Source organism: Conger conger, chromosome 14, assembly GCF_963514075.1.
Source record: "Conger conger chromosome 14, fConCon1.1, whole genome shotgun sequence".
NCBI lineage: Eukaryota > Metazoa > Chordata > Actinopteri > Anguilliformes > Congridae > Conger > Conger conger.
The window spans coordinates 7947305-7971000 of record NC_083773.1 but is presented as its reverse complement, the minus strand read 5'-3'; the positions used below and the strand labels follow the sequence as shown (position 1 = coordinate 7971000).

The 23696-nt window shown below is 49.2% G+C and overlaps 1 protein-coding gene across 1 annotated transcript in view; it reads left to right on the top strand.

Annotated features, from left to right (window-relative positions):
* Positions 1-23161, top strand: part of si:dkey-70p6.1 (uncharacterized protein LOC570575 homolog) — a 37251-nt gene extending 14090 nt beyond the window's left edge. Inside the window, exons 2-7 of the mRNA XM_061219996.1 lie at positions 8479-8890; positions 15651-15708; positions 15838-15871; positions 16845-17359; positions 21889-22026; positions 22619-23161. Coding sequence (XP_061075980.1) covers positions 8757-8890; positions 15651-15708; positions 15838-15871; positions 16845-17359; positions 21889-22026; positions 22619-23161 — 1422 coding nt within the window. The 5' untranslated portion in view covers positions 8479-8756. The remainder of the gene's footprint in view (positions 1-8478; positions 8891-15650; positions 15709-15837; positions 15872-16844; positions 17360-21888; positions 22027-22618) is intronic.
* Positions 23162-23696: the final 535 nt, after the last annotated feature.

Below are 23696 nucleotides of genomic sequence, written 5' to 3'. Positions count from 1 at the left end.
GATAAAAATGAATGTCACACACTTCCTCTGTCCTTTATCCTGCCACAGGCTGTCCCTTTGACCTTATTGTGGGCTCCTGCCTCCACCAATCAATGGACTGTCACTTTCTGATTCGCAATTTCGCTGAAACAATCCCGCAACGCTATTTATAAACCTCCCCGTTTCACACGCACGCGGTCACGTCCTCAACTGTGATGATGCGCTGTTGATTTGCTCGGAAATCCTAAAGATTCCGCTGTAATTCCTGTAACTCCTGTGTCGTCGCTGGTATCCTTCTTAATCCTCTGCGGAATCTTATTCATAAACCGCACACGCGCCTACCCACTTCCCTGTTCCCAGTCCTTTAATAAATCAGCGCAAAGACAACTCCTCTCTGCGGTTTGACTTATGTTCTGACTGACGTGCCACTGTGATTCGACCATCCTACAGCACCAGCAGTGCTGCCTATCTTCCCACCACCCGAAACACTGCTTCAAGCTGTGCGATGGCTCAGAGCAAGGGGAATTTCACACAGGTGTGTTTGCCCTGGTGACAACATGGCCATGACCCTTGACCCTTAAACGTCCACCTTAACCATACACAAATATACCACAGAAGACTTCGTTGCATGTTAAACTGCCCATGGTGAATGAATATCTGCTATATTTTAGACAAAAGGTATACTTTTATAAAGCAGAGTGGTTTTCATGTTTTATGGAATGTCTGGCTTGGACACAGCCTTGTTATACCAAGGAGCATACAGATGCAGTTTTAGGGGGCTACCATATTACTGTACAAGCTAATGGTACTGTTAGACTTATGTTTCTCTGTGTATGAAGACATTTTGCCGCTGTTGAATGCTGTGCAATTTTTTTCTGTGCGCTCATATTTTACTTGTGCTTTCCTGTTTGACTGCATTTTCGGCTCGTGGTTTCCTGCCTGATTCACTGCATTAAGAGGTGCCCTCCTTGTTCTTGTCACTCGTCTGATATGCGGTGAATCCGTCACACCGTCACGGACCTGCAAATGGCTGCGCACGAGCCGCCTGCCAAAAGAAAAAATAAATAATAATCGCCGTGGGTTGAGAAGGTCAGTCCGGATCCTTTTCTCCGCTGCCTTCATTATTTAGAACGGCCCCCTGCATTATTTACACTGCAGCGTAAATTCTGCATCATTACGGTTTAAAAGCCGGCTTTAATCTCTGCCCGTGTGAGGGAAAAAGAAAAAGAATCTTGCCCAGGAGCAACTCCAAAAAAAGATGAAAAACCTGGGTGTACCGTAAAAAACTGTTATAACCAATTTCAGCTAATTAAATGGCAGAAGAGCCTCATGCCTCTGGGAAGTGAAACCTTAATGTTGGGATTGTGTGAGTGAAAACAGGCTCTCCGACTCCTTCAGACTGCAGCGCGCACTCCGATCACGGTCCCGGTTGGATTGGCCTCCTGTGAAGCATGATGGGCCCCAGTCTGAGGAGGAAGAGGAGGAGGAGGAGGAGGCAGACTGGGCCAGGGCTTTTGACCTTCAACTTTAGCTCTGAGTAACATCCCATAAGATTACTTCTTGAATTGCTAAGTCATCTTATGAGACCATTTTACTGAATCCATCACAAAACAATGCAAAAAAATGTCATTGGGCCATGGTTAAACACAAACCCTGATTGAATCCTGGTATTTCATGCTTCATGGTTGGTCCTGGATCAGGTGTCTTCATACAGGTGGCCTGTAGCGTAGTGGTTAAGGTACATGACTGGGACCCGCAAGGTCGGTGGTTTGATTCCCCGGTGTAGGATCCACAATAAGATCCGCACAGCCTTTGGGCCCTTGAGCAAGGCCCTTAACCTTACGTTGCTCCAGGTGAGGATTGTCTCCTGCTTAGTTTAATCAACTGTAAGTCGCTTTGGATAAAAGTGTCTGCCCAGTGCTATTAATGTTATGTGTCTGTGTGGCGCCCATAATGCAGTGTGATTTCTGCGTCTCTGCTGTGTTGTGCTAGCGAGAGGGGATGTCCAGCGCATGCGAGGAGTTTCTCTCAGAGAGGCCGCGGCGCGCTCAGCCTTGACGTTATTAGCGGTAAATGACAAGCGCGTGTCAGTGGGCCGGGTTGGGGACGATGACTGTGCTGATTATTCAGGGCCGTTCCACTCATCTCTCCGCCATACGGGGCGCTATGCGACAAACAATGGCAGCACTTCATCTGCTGTGTGTGTGTGTGTGCGCACGTTTCCATCGGCAGCCAATGAGATTGCCTAAAGACTGTGGTCGCCGGGGTAAGGGGGCCAATCGCGTTCGTCTCCTGTGTGTAGGCAATGACGTCACCTTGAGCCGTCTGCTGCCAATCGCTGACCTGTATTTGGATGACTCAAACGGCGTTGCTCTGTACAGCAGCACATCGGAATTGGTTTAAATCAAAGAATCCTCTTTTTCTCTGGCTCAGGGAACCTCAGGCCACCGTTGCGGCCTCTGGCCTCCTGATACTCTGACAGCGGTGCAGCGTTTGCTCTCCCGGAGCGCAGACTCAGAGTCTGGCGTCTGGGAGTGTGTTTCTGTGCAGCATCGGTTCATCTTGACCGCAGTTCAGGTGGAGTTAGAGAGCTCACCTCCTCCTCCTGACCCCACTGTGCTGTGAGACTCTCCCTCCTTCAGTTCTGAGCCGTAGGTTAATTTTAAAGTTATTATACAGCAATGTCTGAAGGCCAGGGAGACACTGTTCCATGTTTGGCTAAAGAACGCCAAATCTCTAAAAGTGCTTGAGCCAGCGGGAGTGACGGTGAGGAACACATTCCCTTGGGATAAGAGCATCTCGCTTTCATGTTGAATAAGATCCTTCGCAATAAGCATCTCTCTTTCACAAACATTGGAGGCCAGGCTAAACCATTCACAATAAAAGCCCCTCTCGATCACCATAAACGCCTGGGTGAATGTGAGCTTTATGTTCGGAGAGAGCGAAGCTTTGCTGCAATAACTCTCACCTCATTCATTCTTCCACCTGCTTAAACACTGGGGATACACACGCACACTCAAACACACACATACACACACACAACACATACACACTCACACATACACACACACACACACATACACACACACACACTCACACACACACACACACACGCACAACACATACACACACACACACACAACACATACACACACACACACACACTCACACACACACACACACACAACACACGCACAAATAGCATTCTCTTGCTTGTGGCACTGTCAGTATCCTCTTTAAAATATTCATTCTACTCCATTGAGAACACTGCTGTGTCGACAGATACTAATTAATCTGTCTCAAACTGCTTCCAGGCCTTTAGACACACACACGCACATGAACACACACAAACACAGTTATACACAAGCTTTCTCTTTCACACACACACACACACACACACACGCACACACACACTCTTCCAAGTCGTACGATGTGGACGCTCAGGGTTGTCCAGGTGAGGCTCAAATGGCATTAGCCCTGTAGTGACTCGGGCTGCAGGTGTCCTGGCTAGATTCCATGCCCCTCTCTCTCTCTCTCTCTCACAACCTGCCACCTCATCACCCCCTGATTTAATCGGCTAAAAACACGGTTCTCTCCCTCTCCAGCTCAGCCGGTGTGTGGCGAGCGTTTTGGCTGAAAATAGCTGCCTTCGCATCACCCAAGCGGGTGCCTGAGTGGCAACACATCGGTGGTGGTTGAGGCGAGTTTCCCCCTCGAGTGTGAGAAAAGAGCCACATAAATGCAGGGAGTAATAATAATAATAATCATCATATAATAATGAAGCGGTGCAGCGTGGAGCTGTGGAATGAAACCCTGCTGGCCTCTGCTGGTGTGAGTCTGCTGTCTGCGCACTGCCACAGGTTCTACAGGCTAATCGTCCACCCACCTTCTGTCATCCCCCTCTTTTTGCCCTCTCCCCTCTCCTTCTCATCTGTCTCTTCATCATCTGCCGTCCTCTTCCTCTCTTCTGCTCTCCTCTTCCTCCTCCTCCTCCTCAGTGTTCATATCCCTCTGATCCCCGTGACTCCTGTTTCCTCCATGTCCTATATCTGTGTGTTTGGTTTGGAGGGAACCTTAGAGGGACTGTATATTTATCTACTTTGCGGATTTTTCTTGTTAATGCTTTTTTTTCTCTCTTTGTTATGAAGACAATACTTTTTACTGTATTTTACACACATTTTATTATTGTCTATTATCTGCTCTCATTTTCCTTATTGCTTATTGTCTTTGTAATATTACTGTTTACAAATTATGAGACGGATAATGTTGTTAATTGCTGAACTCACCGAACTAGAAGAAAAGCATTTAATCTACAGATGGGTGGAAATGAGCTAAATCTGGGGCTTTGCACTGACACTAATGCAGATGTGTTGATTATTGTGCATCCTCCCTGTCAGTTATTATGCCATAAATACTGGCGGAATCTTGGCTGTGTAGGTTTTCCACTGCGTTACCATGGCAAAACACACAATGCAAACAAAAAACGCTGCATATAAAAACAACATCGATAATGATGTATATTTCCTGTTCGAACATACGGGAATTACATATATTTATTTCAATACATTTACTCTCATATGTTTTAATGTTTTTTTATTTAGTATAATCTCATTTTTTCTGAAAACCACAGCTGCCAACATTATTGGCAGCCCTATTAATTATTGTAAATAAGATCAGACAACGTGAACTTGGGCAATACAATTTCACTTTAATTTAGTGAATCTCAATCTGAAGGAATTTAAAGGAAGTAACTGTGCTCTGGTCTCAGTGTGTGGAGCAGGCCATTGGAGACTACCAGGGGGAGAGGCCCCCATTGTGCCCATGGCCAGGCTAAATGGCATCACGCCGATGTGCTGGATGTCCTGGTCTCATCGGGACATTGCTCTTTCTTATGCTTGCACTTTTGAGGATGAGGACCGGGCCTTTTGGGGGCCGCTTGCCTTGCTAATGATGCTGTGAGTGCAGCCTGTCCTTTCTGGGCAGCCAGTCCTGAGTTCTGGTCCAGATCTGGTCCCCGCGGGCAGGCTGCGCTCACGGGGTCTGTAGCAGTGGTCTGCACCCCGGTTCAGACGCAGGTGACCAGGTGAAGCCACTGGGTAATCGACCGCTGTCACTGATTAAGTGGCCGAGTAACAATGAGAACCAGCAGACCATTTCTCTGGCTCTCCAGAACCCAGGGTTGCAGACCCCTGGTCTATAGCATAGCACAGTTTATTGCGTCATACAGTGCTGCAGCGTAGCGGTTAAGGTACACGACTGGGACACGCAAGGTCGGAGGTTCGATCCCCGGTGCAGCCACAATAAGATCCGCACATGAGCAAGGCCCTTAACCCTGCATTGCTCCAGGGGAGGATTGTCTCCTGCTTAGTCTAATCAACTGTACGTCGCTCTGGATAAGAGTGTCTGCCAAATGCCAATAATGTACAGCACTGTATTACATAGCATACAGTAGAATAGCATAGCACAACACGGTGTAGAATAGCATAGCACAGTATTGCTTAGTGTGTCCACAGACTAGTGCTATTTTAGTTCTCCACATTGGTGCCTGTGTGAATTTTCTTCAATAGGTAATATAGTTTTTCCTTTTTGCCGTGTTTTAACGGGATTGATTCTGGCTGGGGGGCCCTCGTTCTGTAACTGCGCTCAGCTCTTGGCAGTGCTGGGCCTCGGCGTGACAGGATTGGGAGGGGTCTGTTCTTACATGTTTTCCAAAATGCAGCTGCCACCTTTAAATTGGATTATAAGGTTTTACTGTGACATTTTGTCCTCTATATAACACCCATTTTCTGTTTCATTTGTACATGGGAATTCAGTGTGCAGAGTTTCTCCCATTAAAAAAGCTGACTCTGCACTTTTGGCATGTTGGCATGTAAAGGCATTTGTTCTGTGACAGATTCAAATACTCAGCCTGGCGGAACATGTGGTGCAGTCTGTAGGGTGGCTGAAGTTCAAAGGCATAAAACCTCTCTCCCTCTCTCTCTCTCTCCCTCCCACTTTCCCACTCCATCTCTCGCTCTCTCTCTTTCTCCCACTGTCCCTTTCTCTCTCCCATTTCCATTGAATAACATGAATGAATAGATGGAACAGGTGGATCAATAATAATGCAGTTTCACATAAACACAACTATGACGGCAGCTATAATAATTTACAAAAAAAAAATGACAATACAATTACAATTACAATTACAAATTACAATAATTATAGTTGAAATAAATACATTGACGTAGAGACGTGAGTGTTGTAAGACGCAAGAGAGGCGGTGTTGTGTCACTCGCTGTCTCTCAGGCTGTAGTGTTTTCTCATAGGAGGGTGGGGAATGTGGGTGGAGCTACAGAGCAGGGGATTGTGGGTAAGTTTGCACACCAGGGGGTTTTGGGGAGATCCGCAGGTCAGGCAGCCATGTGGGTATAGTCACAGAGCAGGGTATTGTGGGTAGAGTCACAGAGCAGGGTATTGTGGGTATAGTCACAGAGCAGGGTATTGTGGGCAGAGTCACAGAGCAGGGTATTCTGGGTACAGTCACAGAGCAGGGTGTTGTGGATACAGGTACAGAGTAGGGTATTTTTGGGTAGTCAGAGAGCAGGGTATTGTGGGTACAGTAACAGAGCAGGGGATTGTGGGTAGAGCTGGAGAGCAGATCATCATGGGTTTAGTTGCAGAACAGGCAGTCAAAGATGGAGAAGGAGAAAGATGGCATTCTGACCTATAACCTTCGAATCTGCTTTAGCCTAGCTGAGGCCGGGAAGTGCCATGCACTTGTGTAGTTAGGTGTTCCTCTCTGAGACAGGCCAGAGAAAGAATTCAAGACATTGCGCCTGTGGGATGGTGAGCAACTGTGAGATAAATTGCTTTTTTCTCTGCCTTAGAGCTATATATTTTGCCCAAATAAACCTTCAATTTTGTACCTAACAATTTAGGCTGCCCAAAAACTTGTACAAACCCAGTAAGGACTCAAAAACTGTGGGTCAACAGCTCATTGTACAAAAAACCTTTCCCATAGGGGCCCATTGTAAAAACAGCAGCTGAGGTCTGCATAAGCACATTTAAGCACGGAGCAGTTTAGCCTCTAGGTTTAGCCTCTCTCGGTCGTTGCACTTTGAGTCAACTGTGGTTATAGCTGCAGAGCAGGGAATGTTGGGTAGCATTGCAGAGCTGTGTGCTTTGGAGGACTGTATTGGGCGGTCCTATTCCTCCACATTCGGCTAAGCGTGCTTGGGTACTTACACACTTTGGTTACGTATTGTGATGTGGTACGTAAATCTGCATATAGTGAGCAAGTCTGCGGGGATAAAACGATTGAGAAACACTTTTTGTTCCATGGTGGATGTGGGCTTGCTAACTAATTCCGAATTAACCAAGCTTGCTGACACTACATTAGCATTAACAGTACCATAATGATACGAAGAAAATATAAATTTACCCCATTCGCATCTTTGCAAAATATTTTTCTCACATTGCTGTTTCTTTGGTGGCACCTTTCCGACGTTTGAATATTCGAGAAACCTACGGGACACACCTACGCCACGCACATGAGAACGCGAACAAGTGTGCAAGTGTGATGGGAGTGTGCGTGTGGGGAGAGCCCCACTCTCTCCCTCCTTCCTGTTGCACTTTTTGCGTGTGTGACGAGGAGCGGTCGTGTCTCAGGCGCTCGAGACTGCAGGGCGAGCGCAGTCTGTCCTCTCTGCTCGCGTATGCCCGGCGCCAGCTCCAGGCCGTGTTCACAGGGTCTCGCTTTGCTGGTTCCTTGTTCTGTATGTGTCACCGGTGCCACTGTCAGACTGCGTGGACTTGCTCTCCCTGTTCCAGGGTCTGAGAGTGAATATGTGGGGGGGGGGGGGGGGGATCGCGGAACTTTCGTTTGTCATGCGCCATCTGTTTGTTCTGCGACGGTGTGGGGGTAATGTTGTGTGAACGTTTGGGTAATGTTCCGCGATGAGGTTGGCTAATGTCGTTGCGAACGTTTGGGCAATGTTGTGTGAACGTTTGGGTAATGTTCTGGGTTTGCCTGAAGGGCCGGCGGTCTGTGCTCAGCTCAGCTTTGCTGGACCTCATGGTGATTACAGAGGACATCGCTGACTTGACTTTTATAGGTTTTAAAATGCCGTTGCATTTTTACTGGATGTTTAGTATTAATCATTGTTGTCCTAAATCGTCCCGGCTTTCTAGTTTGAGGGTTTACAAGTATATTTTCGTTTTTGAGCATTTTTCAACTTACTGCTACGTGGGGTGCCTGGTTCAGTCACACATAGAATATTTTTGCTATATTTTGCTTACTTCTGTATTTTTTCATTCATGTACCTGTACATTGCTCTCTCTATTTCTCTCTCCCTACCTCTCTAAGACTTGGCTTTGGCTATTTCAGTGGAAGGAGTGGGTTGTGTTGACTTAATTTTCATCACAGCTTCTCGTACTGTATGTAGTGATGTCTTTTTTCTGCTTTTCACGACGTGTTACCCTGGCTCCACTCTGATAGTACCTCTCTTACTTTCCCCCCAGATCCCTGATCTCCAGGAGCGGACTGTGTGAGTGAGTGAGTGAGTGAGTGAGTGTGTGTGTGTGTGTGTGTGTGTGAGAGTGAGTGCGTGTGTACGCGCATGTCTGAGCGTGTCTGAGCGCACGTGCGAGTACATGCGTGTGAGCGAGTCGTTGAGCGTGCACGTGTGAGCGTACGTGCACGCACGCGTGTGCGTGAGCGTGTCGATGAGCGTGCCCGTGTGAGCGTATGTGCGGGTGCGCGTGTGTGAGAGTGTGAGTGTGTGTTTCGGCACTCCCCCATGGCCTCCATGCAGGACGGACTGAACCTCAGCACTCCTCCGTATGGAAAGGTCCTGGTGCTGGGGGCCATCGCCGCAGCCTCTGCCTTCGTTGTCACCATCCTCATCGTCCTGCTATGTGTGGGCTGTCAGAGGTGAGGCTTCTCTGTGCTATGCTATGCTATGCTATGATGTAATATACTATGCTAAACTGTGCTGTGCTATTCTTTGCTATATTGCGCTATACAACACTACACAATGCTGTACGTTGTTGTGCTATTCTGTACTACAACTGTCGGCGGCGACATTGGTTCAGGAGGTAAGACGGTAAGAGCAGTCGTCTGGCGGTCGGAGGGTTGCAGGTTTCGATCCCGCCCTGGGTGTGTCGAAGTGTCCCTGAGCAAGACATCTAACCCCCAAATGCTCCTGACGAGCCGGTTGGTGCCTTGCATGGCAGCGAATCGCCATCGGTGTGTGAGTGTGTGTATGAATGGGTGAATGAGAAGCATCAATTTTGCAGTGCTTAGGATGAAGGTGCTATATAAATGGCTACCATGGGGTGTCTCGGTGGCGCAGCCTGTAGAGCACTGACCGGATGCTCATTGCGAGCCGCGACGTCGGCGGTTCGAATCCGACCGTCCCACATTTGTCGCATGTCTTCCCCTCTCTCTCGCTCCCATTCTTCCTGTCTCTCTATACTATATACTGTCCAATAAAGCTGAAAAAGGCCTAAAAAATGGCTACCATTTACCATGGCTGTGCATCGTAAGGCGATGATGACGTCTGCTCCATGGGGAAGGGGAGTTAGGGGAATGTAGGTCAGTGCCGGTGCCATCGATGCCAATTCATAGTGCCGTGAAGGCCGACGCATGAGACACAGTCGCTCTGCTGCAGGTGGGGCACGTGGGCTGAGATGTGGACGGGTCAGTCCCTGCAGCCCATCCGCGCCGTCTCGTCTCTGCAGTGCTGTGCGCCGCGTTAGCTGGCCCGCCCACGTGACCGGAGCCCGCCAGGCCGGCCTTCAGAGGGCAGCAGACTCAAATTCAGAAGGGCCTGACTCCAGACCTCTTCAGCAGATCCTCGCTGTAGTCCGCGAACCTTCTCCTCTGACCTCCCGCAGCTCAGAGTTTTCCGTACAGCACTCCTGGCTAGCTGATGGGCTGGCGTCCTGCTTACATGGTAAGGAGTGTGGCATGGAGGGCCTCGATAGACATTGCTCCCCGGGCGCTGCACTGTGGCTGCCCACTGCTCCTAGGTAACTAGGATGGGTCAAATGCAGAGGACAAATTACCCCACGGGGTTCAATAAAAGTGTATCTTATCTATCTTATCTATCTTATACTAGAATGTTGGCGGCAGCGACGTTTTCATTACGGGGAACATGGTCAGTCCCGGGATGTGCGCCGGATCTTCTGCCTGTATGGGAGTCGTGTTTCACAGCCCGATAGGAGAGTGGAGATGCCGACCGTTCATGTAAACGGAGGCCTTGGTCGGGCAGGCATGCAGCCGAGGCTTTGGCTTTGTGGCTCACGCAATATTGGAGATGACAGGGCCGAGAACGCAGCCTCGCCTGACCCCCGGCTGTGACGCTGAATGGCTCTGATTGGAGGCTGCGACCGGTCTGTGGCTTGCGTTCCTGCACGGTGTTCCTGAAGGATGTTCACAACATGGCGGTAAGAGCAGTTGTCTTGCAGTCAGAGGGTTGCCGGTTCGATTCTTCCCCGGGTGTGTCAAAGTGTCCCTGAGCAAGACACCTGACGAGCTAGTTGGTGCCAATCACCATTGGGTGTGAATGGGTGCATGAGACACTATATAAGGCACTATATAAATGCCGGCCATTACCATGTTCAGGAACTTTCTGGGAACGCCGACGCTTCTTTGGTGGGCCCCCGGTTGATGTGTCGAAGGCTTTAACCAGGTCAATAAAAGCTATGTAACAAGTCCAGATCTTTGCTTACAACATTTCCCCTGAAGCTGTTTGGCTACAAAGACCATGTCTGTTAAACAGTTCCCTTTTCTGAATTGTGTTTGTGGTAATATGTTTTCAGATATGTGCTCTGCTAGTCTGTAGAGCATAATCCATGCAAGAACCTTTCCAGCAACTGAGAAATGCCTCTGCTCTAGCAATAGGAAGCTCTGTCACATATTTTCTTGTAAATGGCAATAATATTGGAGTCCTTCCAAACTATGCTCTTATGCTCTCGTTTTGCCAGATGGATCCGAGGAGCTGCAATATATGGTGGCAGAGGAGGTATCCACCTTGTTTAAGGACTTGAGGGCTCTTGTTGTTCTTCAGTTCTCTGATCAATTGGAAAACCTCTGAGAATTTGGGTGGAGAGTCAAGAAGGAGGGCATTAGGAAGGTCAGGGAGTCCGTTGAGGGGGATGGCGGGGTTGGTGTGATTGAGGAGGGCACTGACAGGTTCTGCCCATCCGTCAAGGATTTTGTGCTTGTTCTTGATGAGGAGGGCGCCATCTCCGGACCTCAGGGAAGATGGCGGTTGTTGTTGTATGATGTCAGTGTTTTTGAAGGCACTGAGATTGAGCCTTTTGGAAGGGGCTGATCTGTTGTGGTGAAGGGGCATTTCAATGTGGAGTTTGGCCCTAATCATTCCATGGTCAGTCCAAAAGGCACACATGGCTCCGGTAGCAAGGACCTCTTGTTTGTCACTTTGGCAGTAGGTGATGAGGATGTAGTCCAGTAGGTGCCAGTGTTTGGAGCGTGGATGTTGCCAGGAGGCTCTTCAACTTCTCAATTGAAAGAGGATGTTTGTTACAACTAGGCGGTGTTCTGAGCAGAATGAAAGTAGGTGAAACCGGTTGTGGTTCAGTTTACCCACACCACGCCTGCCTTGTACCAAGATCGAGCGACAGTGCTCTGAACCCTAGCATTGAAGTCTCCCATGAGGAGGAGCTTGTCTGATTTGGGTGTATTGTGGATGAGCAGATCTAGGGACCTGTAGAAGATTACCTTTCTGTCACTGCCTGAGTCACCCATGGGGGTGTGTGCACTGATGAGGGTTATGGAGCACCCCCTCAGCAAGCGGGATGCACCAGGTCATCAGCCTCTCATTGATGCCAAAGGGAGGTTCTGGGATGTAATTCAGTAGTAAGGTTCTGGTAGCATCCTCATCTGCAGATTTGGAATCAGGGTTTACTGCCCTAGCTTTCTATCCTCCCGAGATAACCCACATGGCAGTGGGGCAGTGGTTTGTGTGATTAATAACACCTCTGGGGACCACTGCAGCTCCAAGATCCCCTACTGGTTTAGCCTGGTGCCATGAGTGGAAACCAGTTAGAGTGGGCTGCCAACATGGAGATGCAGTAGATACAGTCTTAGTGACTTAGCTCTGTACTGGCATGGAAGACTTGTGTACTCAGCTTCCAGTTTCACCTAGGCTAGGCTAGGCTAGCCCCCGGCAGCAGAAACAAACGGGTTATTAAGCAGGCAGGCAGGCATGCATGCAAGCAAGCAAACAGGCAGTTACTCATGCATTTGCTGATGGATTAACTGCACTAAACGCTTCACGACACCCTGTGGCTTCATACTGAGATGTACTGTGTGATACTGCACTATATTGTGCTGTACTCTTATATACAGTAGTGCTATACTGTGCTCTGTTATACCTCACAATACTGTGCAATGCAGACATAGACTACTGTAACCAGAATAATATAATAACTACCTATAATAATACTATACAGACCATAATGAGCAGCCAGCTATGTAGAATAATCAGCTATTCTGTGCAGTCAGTTATGCATTCTATGCTGTCTACTATGCGCACACACACACACACACACACACACACACACACACAATTCAGGGGGGAACAGTGATGTTCCACATAATTCGCAGTTTTGAATTCTAATATTTTCATGTCCCAGAAGTGCCGCATGCTTTACACACAACCGCTGGTCTTGATGGATGGTTTTTATTAAAAAAACTGCAGCCCTGGTCATTGTTTTCAGTTTGTCAATTTGTCAATTGTTCTAAATGAGGTACCAGCTGCATGCAAGAAAAGCTCATGTCACACCATCGCTGAAAGCTGGTGACCCATCTGACATGAACAATCACAGACTCATCTCAAATCTTTACAAAAATCCTGGAGTTATGGGTTGCATCCCAGTTGAAAGGACACTTGGCCTCACACTGTATTCCAACTGATATGCGATTTAGTTTCAGGACTAAACGCTATGTCTAGGTACTAGACATAAAGGTATCCAATCATCATAAGTCCATTTGCGCTGCTCTGTTTATTGATTTCAGTGAGGCTTTTGATAGTGTGGGCCACTGCCGCCTTATTGGCACACTACTTCAGGCTGGCATGCAGTGGAGTGGTTCCAGAGCTATCTTTCCAAATGATCACACGTTGTAAAACATGGAAATATCACGTCGGATTCAGTTAGATAAGGCTGTTCGTCAAGATGTTTGAAACTTAAACACGAGTATCTCGTCCCATTACCAGAATTTAAAGGATAATGGAAATGCTTTCTGTTAACTGCTTTTGCTTCATATCCTCAATCGTAATGACAGCGCCTTGTAACTGCAGCATATTTTTCATTATGTTGATTGTTATATTTTGCTTATTGTTGAGTACTAATGTCATTGTTGTTATCGTTGTTGTTTGTTTTCCCCTTACTGCTTTGGCCCGATCTTGGCAAAAAGGTCTTACCGGTTTTTTTTCTAGATGAATGAAGGTTAAATAAAATACACACATACAAACACATATACTTTTTAAATAATATGACAATATTCTGACAGGAATTGCACAGATTTTATAATGCAGGCAGGCAATGCCTTCCAGTGTGAAGTTGGCTAGTAACTGTGGTTGCAGCTTTATATATCAGGTGTGGCAAGATACTAAACCTGGAACTCCCACAGTAACAATGAGAACGAATCTATGGATTCCAGTAAAGCACCTGGATACAGTCATGTGGCGAACTCATAAATAGCGTAATTATAATCTTACTGGTGCGTTAGATAATTACCGATGAGGTAATCTCAGTTGTGCTGAACGTGTGTGTGTAGCAGACAGCGGGGATGTTAGCGGGTTGCAGATGCTGTGGCCTCCGCGCCGTGCCCATCCCCACCCAACACGTTTCTGCACCGCGTCCCTGGGGACGGGGAGGTCACGCCCGTTAGTGAAGACTCGGCGCTAATAACATTTCACATTTCAGCCGTCTGAAGCAGTGGCCCTAAAACATCTGTCTCCAATTATTTGTTGCGATTGAAGATTATTCCACGGGGCTTTCTCTCTCTCTCTCTCTCTCGCTCTCGCTCTCTCTTTCGCTCTCTCTCTCTCGCTCTTTTTCCCCTCCCACTATATCCGTCGCCGTTTCCCCTCTTTTTTCCATCCCCCTCTCTCTTTCTTTCTCTATTTCTCTCCATCTCTTTCTGTCTCCCTCTCTCTCTCTCTCTCTCTCTCTCCCTCTCTCACAATCACTCTCAGTCTCTCATCCCCGCTTTTGCGGAGGGAGAAAGGGATGAATTTTAATGTCGCGCGTTGTCAGAACAGATAAGACGTCTTCTGTGCGGTGCCCGGCGTCCTCGTTACCGGTGGCTGATCCTTCCTCTGTCGAGAGGGGGGATTTTCCACCAGACAAAAGACAAAAGGGGGACACGTTCGTTTTTTTTTGTTTTTTTTAAACAAATAAACAGCCGGGATCCAATCACACTTTTTCGCCCGGCCTTGTTGCTAGGGGTAGAGGTGGCAGATTTCCGGGGCTGCCTGACGCCGCTCAGCTCTCGTCTGAAGCCGTTCCTCTGCTCTGCTTATCGCTCGGAAAGCATCCGTCTGTCTGACCGGAGAAAAAAAACCACCACCCGAAAGGCCATAAACCAGGCGGCGCTTAAGAGAGGAACCTGACATTTTCTCCATTCGTTCATTCGTTTTTCCCCCCTCCGCAGATAACAAAATAAGAAATTTCGAGAAAAACCGCAGTCCTGCCGCCGTGATCTTAATAATGGTAAATAAAATGTAAAAAGTGTATTAGTCCTGCAAGAAAAATGAATAAAAACCCCATTTTGAAAAAGCCCCTCCCTCTTGTGCTGCCTCCTGCGCTCTGCTTTCTCACCCGGTGCTTGATTGGAAATACGCTGTGATATTCTCTGGTCCTGTGCTGGTCTTATCGCTGCAGAGCAGGTTTGCGGGATCCTAGTGTGTCTGGTCAATTTGTGCACAGTAGGGCTTTAGTGTGAGTGCAGAGGGAGGGAGAGAGGAGAGGTGTTTCAGTAAATGGGATAAACATCCAATGTGAAACCGTCCACCGAACTCTCTGCCCTCCATAAATCACGCTTTCGTGTTGATCAGGGACGGACAAGCCGGGCCGTATCTGTTTCTGGATTTCACACCAACTTCTGCACTTAATTCATTAATTAGCCCAATCTTTTACATGATCTGTCATTTATAGCCATGTTCCGTGATATGAACAGCAGTTGATGAATGTTCTTGTGTTTTACCGTTTCATTGTGGTCCAATTTATCAGTGAATCGATCATGGTGGATATAGCTAATTAGCTGATTGAGCTAGGGTAACTGATGGTGGCAAAATGCTGCATACACAGCGGCCCTCCAGGACTGGAGTTGCCCATCCCTGATGTAGATGAGCCTCGTCCTCCTTGCACGGAAACTTTCCTGAGCCTTTCACCTTGACTCTGAGAGGAACAGAAACGCCCAGGCAAACTGCTGACTGTGGATGCATAAGCTCTGATCAAACATTACACAGATAAACAAGTTCAGGGCGTCCTCTCCAACTCTTCCTCTCTCCATCTATTCTCCTCTATCTCCTTCTATCTCTCCCTCTCTCTATCTCTCTTCTTATATCTCTCCCTCTCTCTATCTTTCTCCTTCTATCTCTCCCTCTCTCTATCTCTCTCCTAAACGCAGCTCTGTGTTTGTCCTTTTGTGTCTACAGGAAGGGGAAGTCCCACAATTCCCCATCAGAAGGGACCAAGCACAGGATCATGGACATGGTGTGTATAATGATGTCCCTTTGTATTAACTGTACGTCTGTGTGTTTGTGTGTGTGTGTGTGAGAGAGAGAGAGAGATATGTGTGTGTGTGTGTGTGTGTTATACTCAATCTGTTCTCTCTATTTGTAGAGTATACTCAGACAGTCCAAACTGCGTTCCATCAGTAAATCGGACACAAAGCTGCATGAGATGAATCGGCTCAACTGCAACGGCAAGAGTGAGTCCAACAGTTTCCCCTCTCCCCTGACTCCCTCCCCTGACTCTCCTCCTGTCTCTCTCCCTGCCTCTCTCCCTGACTCTCTCACCTGTCTCTCTCACCTGTGTGTCTCCTCCTGTCTCTCTCACCTGAGTGTCTCCTCCTGTCTCTCTCACCTGTGTGTCTCCTCCTGTCTCTCTCACCTGTGTGTCTGCTCCTGTCTCTCTCCCTGTCTCTGTCACACCTCTCTCCCTGTCTCTCTCACCTTTCTCTCTCACCTGTGTCTCTCCCCCTGTCTCTCCTCCTGTCTCTCTCACCTGTCTCTCCTTCTGCTGAGATGGACAGGAGTATACTGTTGGATGGAGTTATTCCATCCAACAGTAACACATTACTACTTCTAATCGATCAGAGAGGATCCATCTGGCCCTAAGATTTTCTGTGGTTTGCTGTGGAACATATTGTGACATGTTTTGCGAAATGCAGTGAAATTGATTTGATTTGACTTTGGTTAATGCTTTCATCTGCTGTTATCATCTTGGCAGCAGTATGGTATAGCAGTCAGGGAGCTGGGCTTTTTACCTTAGTGATTGTAGGGTTCATTCCCAGGTGTGGTACTGCTATTTTATCCTTGCTTCCGCAAAATATCCAGCTGTATACCCTTTAAAAAAAATTGTAAAACACATTTAAAAAATGTTTATAAATCTTTTACCTTTATTTATTTTCAGTATTTTATGCTATCCATAATGTGTCAATTGTTTGAGATAAAGTGTTTGCATATGAATTATGCGTGTCCAAAGACATGCAGGTTAGGCTACTTGGGGTGGGGGGCATTAACAGGGCGTTGCTGCAAAAGAGCACGCGCACTCAGTCAACTTACCCTGCATAAATAGAGGTGAATGAGTAAATAAATAAATAATGTCTTCCGGCGTGTTCCCTGCAGAGGCGTCTAAGAACCGGCCAGCCAGCATGGACCTGCTGCTTCTGCCCAGCCGCCGGTCCAACTCCGACCTGCGGGGGGCGCAGTCGCGGCAGCTGCCCCAGATCCCCACCACGCCCGGCGCCGACCGCGACCACACCTACTCCGAGGTGGGCGGGCGGGGCTCCCCGCCCCGTTGCCAGGACGACGCGCTGTACGAGATGGTGGGGCGGGCCGGCGAGACGGACACGCCCGCGCCCCCGGCCCCCGCCAACACGCCCGCCCCCCCCAGCCCGCCGCCCGCCGAGATGAAGGCCGGCGGGGGTAACGGCCTGCCGGGGGGGAACGGGGCCCCCCTGCCGGACTCTGCCATGGGCCCCCAGGAGCCCGTCTCCGCTGAGTACGCCTGCATACGGAAGGTCCGCAAGGTGGACAAGGTCCCCGAGCCCGACCCGCTCAGCGCCCCGCCCCCGCACCCCCTCAGTCAGAAGGTCCCCAGGAAGCACGTGGAGCCCTTCCACCTGCACTCCTTCCCCAAGGTACGCCCGGCCCCCAGCCGCCTGGAGGTCTAACGCAGTGGTCCTCACCTCCTGGTCCTGGAGAGCCGCAGGGTGTGCTGGGGTCCTCACTCCTGGTCCTGGAGACCTGTAGGGTGTGCTGTGGTCCTCACCTCCTGGTCCTGGAGAGCCGCAGGGTGTGCTGGGGTCCTCACCTCCTGGTCCTGGAGAGCCGCAGGGTGTGCTGTGGTCGTCACTCCTGGTCCTGGAGAGCCGCAGGGTGTGCTGTGGTCCTCACTCCTGGCCCTGGAGAGCCGCAGGGTGTGCTGGGGTCCTCACTCCTGGCCCTGGAGAGCCGCAGGGTGTGCTGTGGTCTTCACCTCCTGGTCCTGGAGAGCCACAGGGTGTGCTGGGGGCCTCACACCTGGTCCTGGAGAGCCGCAGGGTATCAGCACTTAATTGATCAATTAAAGCAGTTAATTACACATTTAACACAACACACCTTCTTGGGTCTGAATTGGTTGCTGATATTAAGGAGAAAACAGAAACCAGCTCACCCTGTGGCTCTCTCTGTGGCTCTCTCGCTCCTGCCCAGGAGAAAGGACCGCTGGTCTGCGGCATCGCCGTTCACAACGGCCTGAATAGTTAATACAACAACAATAATAATCACCATCACCATCTTCATACTTATCATTACTGTTAATTCGTCGTCATCACCCACAACAGCGATCAGGAAAAGATCACGGTATCCTTCAGAGCAGACAAATGAACTTCAGACAGGAGTGAAACCCAGAGTCTGTCCAAGACTCATAGACTGGGAATGCATTGTGCACAGTGCGTGTGTACAGGGAAAGGTGGTGGGCGTTGCTGGTGTCCCCTTCTGATGGGGAATTGTGGGATGTCCCCTTCCTGTCGACAAAAAAGGGCAAACACAGAGCTGTGTGGGGCAGAGCTGGAGAGAGAGAGATAGAATGAGAGAGAGGGAGAGATAGAAGGAGAGATAGAGAGGGAGAGATAGAAGGAGAGAGAGGGAGAGATAGAAGGAGAGAGAGCGAGGGAGAGATAGAAGAGGAGAGAGGGGGAGAGAGGGAGAGGGAGAGATAGAAGGAGAGATAGAGAGGGGGAGATAGAGAGGGAGAGATAGAAGGAGAGAGAGGGAGAGATAGAAGGAGAGAGAGCGAGGGAGAGATAGAAGAGGAGAGAGAGGGGGAGAGAGGGAGAGGGAGAGATAGAAGGAGAGAGAGAGGGAGAGATAGAAGGAGTTCAGTCCAGGTATGTTCCACTCCAGCTGAAGGATGAGTATTATAGTCATCAGCGGTGATCAGTGACTCATCACGGACGACCATCGTTAAAATCACAGCGAGAGAGTTTGGGCGCGGCCTCGCGAGGTGCCTGGGGCGTGTGCGCGCTGTGACACGGGGTGTTTCCTCAGGGCGTGCGCCGTCAGGACGCGTGAAAGACACCGAGCGCACGCTGTCTCTACGAGAAGCGTTAGAATAAGCGTGGCGGGATTGTCTGATGGGAGAGGGCTGAGGTCTGTTCCACACCGCTTTTACATCCCGGCATGGGAAGAGGACAGCTTTGAGCGCTAACATTTACTCACATTTGTACCAGTATTTCTTACGTATATTGGTATACTGTATATCTTGAAGAATATTTAGCGTCTATGTCTGAATTTTTTACATTTTTGTCATTTGACAGACACTTTTAATCCAAAGCGACTTACAAGTGCATAGGTTCTTCCACAAGTTAAAGCATCACATCCATAACTAGTAAAGTACACATGAAGTGTTGTTCTAAACATACTTTTTTTTTTTGGGGGTTAGACAAGAGGGATAGGGATATCAGAAAGGGGGGTGGGGGAAATCAGGAGGTAGGACTAAGGTACAGTTTGAAAAGGTGTGTTTTTAGTCTGCATCGAAATAGGGGGAGGGATTCTGCTGTCCTGACAGTGGTAGGCAAGTCATTCCACCACTGAGGAACCAGAACGGAAAACAGGCGTGAACGTGCAGCTCGACCGCCAGGTGCTCGTAGTGAGGGAACCATAAGGCGACCAGAGCTGGCAGACCGGAGTGGTCTAGCTGGGGAGTAGGGAGTGATTAAGGATTGTATGTAAGGTGGGGCAGTCCCCTTAGCAGCCTGAAATGCCGACACTAGGGCCTTGAATCGGATGTGTGCGGCAATAGGAAGCCAGTGGAGGCCAATGAGGAGTGGGGTGACATGAGCCGACCTGGGCTGACTGGTGATCAGGCGGGCTGCAGCGTTCTGGACCAGTTGGAGGGGCTTGATGGCACAAGCTGGGAGACCGGCTAGAAATGCACAAGGAGCTTCTACTAAACAGCTTCTACTAAAAAGTATCCCATTGATATCCGTCGGGTGATGATGTCACAACATAGTCCGTTTCGCAGTGCGTGAAACAGCCAGCACACTGCAGCTTGTACACTGCAGTCTGCACACTGCAGCCAGTGCACTGCAATCTGTAGTGTGGGTGGGGTAAAGGTGTCGGCAGTGAGCCTGGGGGTCCCCCTCATAGGGCGCTGATTTTGGGGACCCCCCTACTCCGACTCTAAGAACACCTCTTCATTATCTGTCTGAAGGGAGGGGACGGTCTGGCAGCAGCTCTTGTTGTTCGTCATTCAGGAGATGCCTTCACATTCGCGCGGGTGATGCAACGGTCTGAAACCGCGCCGTTTCCTCCTGAGCGGGGCGAGGGAAAGGCACGGGCATGCGCGCTGTCTGTGTGTGTGTGTGTGTGTGTGCAGGAGCCACTCTGACTGAAGTCAGTGTATTCTAGGAGCGATTCGGTGAAATACGGTTGGAACTGTATCAAAACGCACATCTCAATCGAGGCAGGATAACCTTATCTCGGCTGAAATCTTAACAGTCAAAGAAAGAAAAAAAGTGCAGAGCCATCCTGTGCACATCCTGAATGTATGCCAGTCTTTGTGTATTGATTTTAGAATGCATCCAGAACGCATTGTTCTTGTGCCTTTACCGTTATATTATACTACAGCACTTAGCAATTGTATATTTATCCAAAGCTGTCTAGACGTCTATAAACCGTGCTGATGTGAAGGAAATTGTGGGCCTACTCCGTTCAGTATGGCCCGTCTTATTTCAAATCTGTTTGTAGCAAGGCTTTCTTTGTTCATATATCACAAGACACAGCTGAACCCGTTTCCCTGTGACTGCAGTGTGTCCCAATAACCACTGGAGGACAGTAATTCACCTTCATTTTATTTGCATTTCAGCAAAACCGCTGCCCAACCCTGTTCCTGGAGATCTACCATCATGTCGGTTTCCATTTCAACCCTAATTTGGCTCACCCGATTGTACTAATTAGCAGCTCAACCAGATCTAGCTGCTGAATGAGGTGCCCTTTGTTAGTGTTGAAACAAAAACTTACAGGACACTAGATCTCCAGGAACAGGGCAGAGCAGCCCTGCAGTGAAACACCCAAATCTAGGAACCTCTATACATACTGTACTAAGAGATAATAATAATAATTCTCACAGTGGCAGGTTTATGTGCACCCGTGTGTGTGTGTGTGTGTGTGTGTGCGTTTGTTTTACCATCTACAAGCTTCATCAAGAAATTGACTTTAGCATTATTTTCAGGCTCAAGATTGCTGCAAAGGCAAGCAAGCGATTAGCCAATTTCTAAAATTGCTTCTTCATTAGAAATGATAATGTGTCTCTGAAAAAGGGTGCTCTATAATAATAAGAATAGTTGTAAATTGCGTTCTTCATATCATGATCATGAACATAAATATACATCCTGTAGCACTGCTGATGAAGTAGCGCGGCACACACACCATTTCCTGCTTTTGTAAGTTGAATAGTTGTAGTGGTGTTTCAGAGCTGCAAACAGATTTAGTCTACTGCTTTAGCCATGATAAACGCTAAACATAATACCATTCATCACTTTCATTTCGTAATTCTGATCGTCTTCAAGCAACATCCCTATAATTAGTCATGTTAAATGGGTGTGTGTGTGTGCGCGCATGCAGCTGTGTGTATGTGTCCATGCATGTGCGTGCATGTGTGCGGGTGTATGTGTGTGTGCCTGTGTTTGTGCATGCATGCTTACGTGTGTATGTGTGTGTTCATATATATGTGTGTGTGCGTGTGTGTGTGTGTGTGTGCATGCATTCATGCAGGTGCATGTGTGTGTGTGTGTGCGCACGTGCATGGGAGTCTGCATGTGTATGTGTGTGTGTGCGTGTGTGTGCATGCATGCTTGCGTGCGTATGTGTGTGTCCATGCATGTGTGCGGGTGTATATGTGTGTGTGTGTGTGTGTGTGTGTGTGTGTGCATGCATTCGTGCAGGTGCAGGTGCGTGTGTGTGTGTGTGTGTGCGCACGTGCATGGGAGTCTGCATGTGTATGTGTGTGTGTCCGTGTGTGTGTGCATGTGCATCTGTATGTGTGTGTGCGTGTGTGTGCATGCATGCTTGCGTGCGTATGTGTGTGTCCATGCATGTGTGCGGGTGTATATGTGTGTGTGTGTGTGTGTGTGTGTGTGTGTGTGTGTGTGTGTGTGCATGCTCTAATTGTTCCTGCACTCTGCAGGAGCCTGTGTTCATGGGTAATGGAGAACAGTACATATGGAAACCTCCAGAAGATGATGACATGGCCATGTTCCCGCCCAAACACATGGGCCCCCAGGAGGTAGAGGCTGGAACACAGACACAGGTCAGTTTTACAGGCGTTTCACACGCAACACCCACTTTAACCCCGACTGTAGAGCCTGAAAATGACATACCCAATATTAAACAGTTACTATTCTTGAATCCTTGACTACAGGCATATTCCTGGTCTCTTCTGAAAGGTAAACCTTGGACGCTTGTTTTCCAAGAGTCAGAATTGCCCAAACACTTGGTCTCACTCTCACTTGGTCCCTGCTCTAGAGAAATTAGGAAAAATTGATACGATACATTTCTGTACCATACATAGATAACAATTCATTCATCTAACACATCCAAAATGGTATTTGATATGTTTTACATTAATGATATTCAAGCATGTAAGTGACTTTGCACAGATTTTGAATTGCTTCACATACCATCCATTAGGCTATTTTACTGAAGCGGTTCGAGTACCGGCTCATACCTATAGGTACAATGGGAGCTCCTACCCTAGAGGCCAGGTCCCTAACCATTATGATGTACTGCTACACTAAAATTCATGTTACATTGAATTTGAGTATATTCAGTTTTCTGATTATTAGTCCTCTGCACTTGCCGTGGCTTCTCAAAGTGATACTAGGCAACCCGTGCATGTTATTCTCTGTACTGCGCAGGTTTCCGACATGTATTCCAAAGTGTGTAAACCCCTGAAGAAGAAGCGCGCGGTGCCCGGGTCGCCCCCTGCTGGCAGAGACAACAACGGGCACAGGACCCTGGCGCGGGGGTGCGGGGGGGCCGCGGAGCGGGAGGGCGGGGGCGGGGGCGGGGCGGGGTTCAGCGTGGTGGTGAAGCCCCAGTCCTGGGCCACGGGGGCCCAGCAGGAGGGGGGCCGGTGTGCCGAGGACCCCTGCTACGAGTCCATCTCCGGGGAGAAGGCCTGGCCCCCGGGGGACCCCACCTGCACGCAGGAGGCGGAGAGCGTGGGCTGGAAGAGGGAGCGGCCGCCCCTGCCCAACACGGCCGCCACCCTGCGGCCGCGCAAGAAGGACAAGAAGCCCCCGCCCCCGCCGCCGCAGAAGAGCCTGCCCAACAAGGCCCTGGCGCCGGAGAACTTGTACGAGAGCATCGGGGACCTGAAGCACGGCGCCGCCAGCTCCAGCACCACCACCATCTTCACCTTCAACGACGGCATGGAGATGTACGTCACGGGGCTGTAGCACTCCCGCGCCCCGCCCCCTGCCCGCCGTCCTCCAACCCGCACCCCCTGTATCCCTCCCACCCCGACCCCGCGCCCCTGACCTCGCCCCTCCCCCCCCCGGCCCTAGAGTGTAGCTCAGACTCTTTCCACACTGTAAATCCTGTCGATAGTTATGCGTCTCCTCCCTTCCGTCGTAATAATAAAAATGAAAAAATTAAAAATAAACGGAAATAAAGAAGGAAAAAGAAGAGACTCGCTCGGTTCTGCTCTCAGGTGTCGGCTGTCCCCGCCCCTTGCCTTTGATTGGTCAACCTTTCTGCCCGTTTCCCCCTCGGTGGAAGGCTGGTGCCCGTTGGCGTGCGCTCCCGGTCTTCAGTGGGAGTTTACACTGTGGCTTGCCGTCTGCCAGCTGTGCTCACCTGTCCTGCTCGCCCCAGCCTCCTGCCCTCCTGCAGGACGGACCGAACGGGTCTGCTTTACCCCCCCCGTCTGCAGCACAGGAGGTCAACCCAGAGGAGAACGGCTGCTCTCACCGATGAGCATGAGTCTGGGGA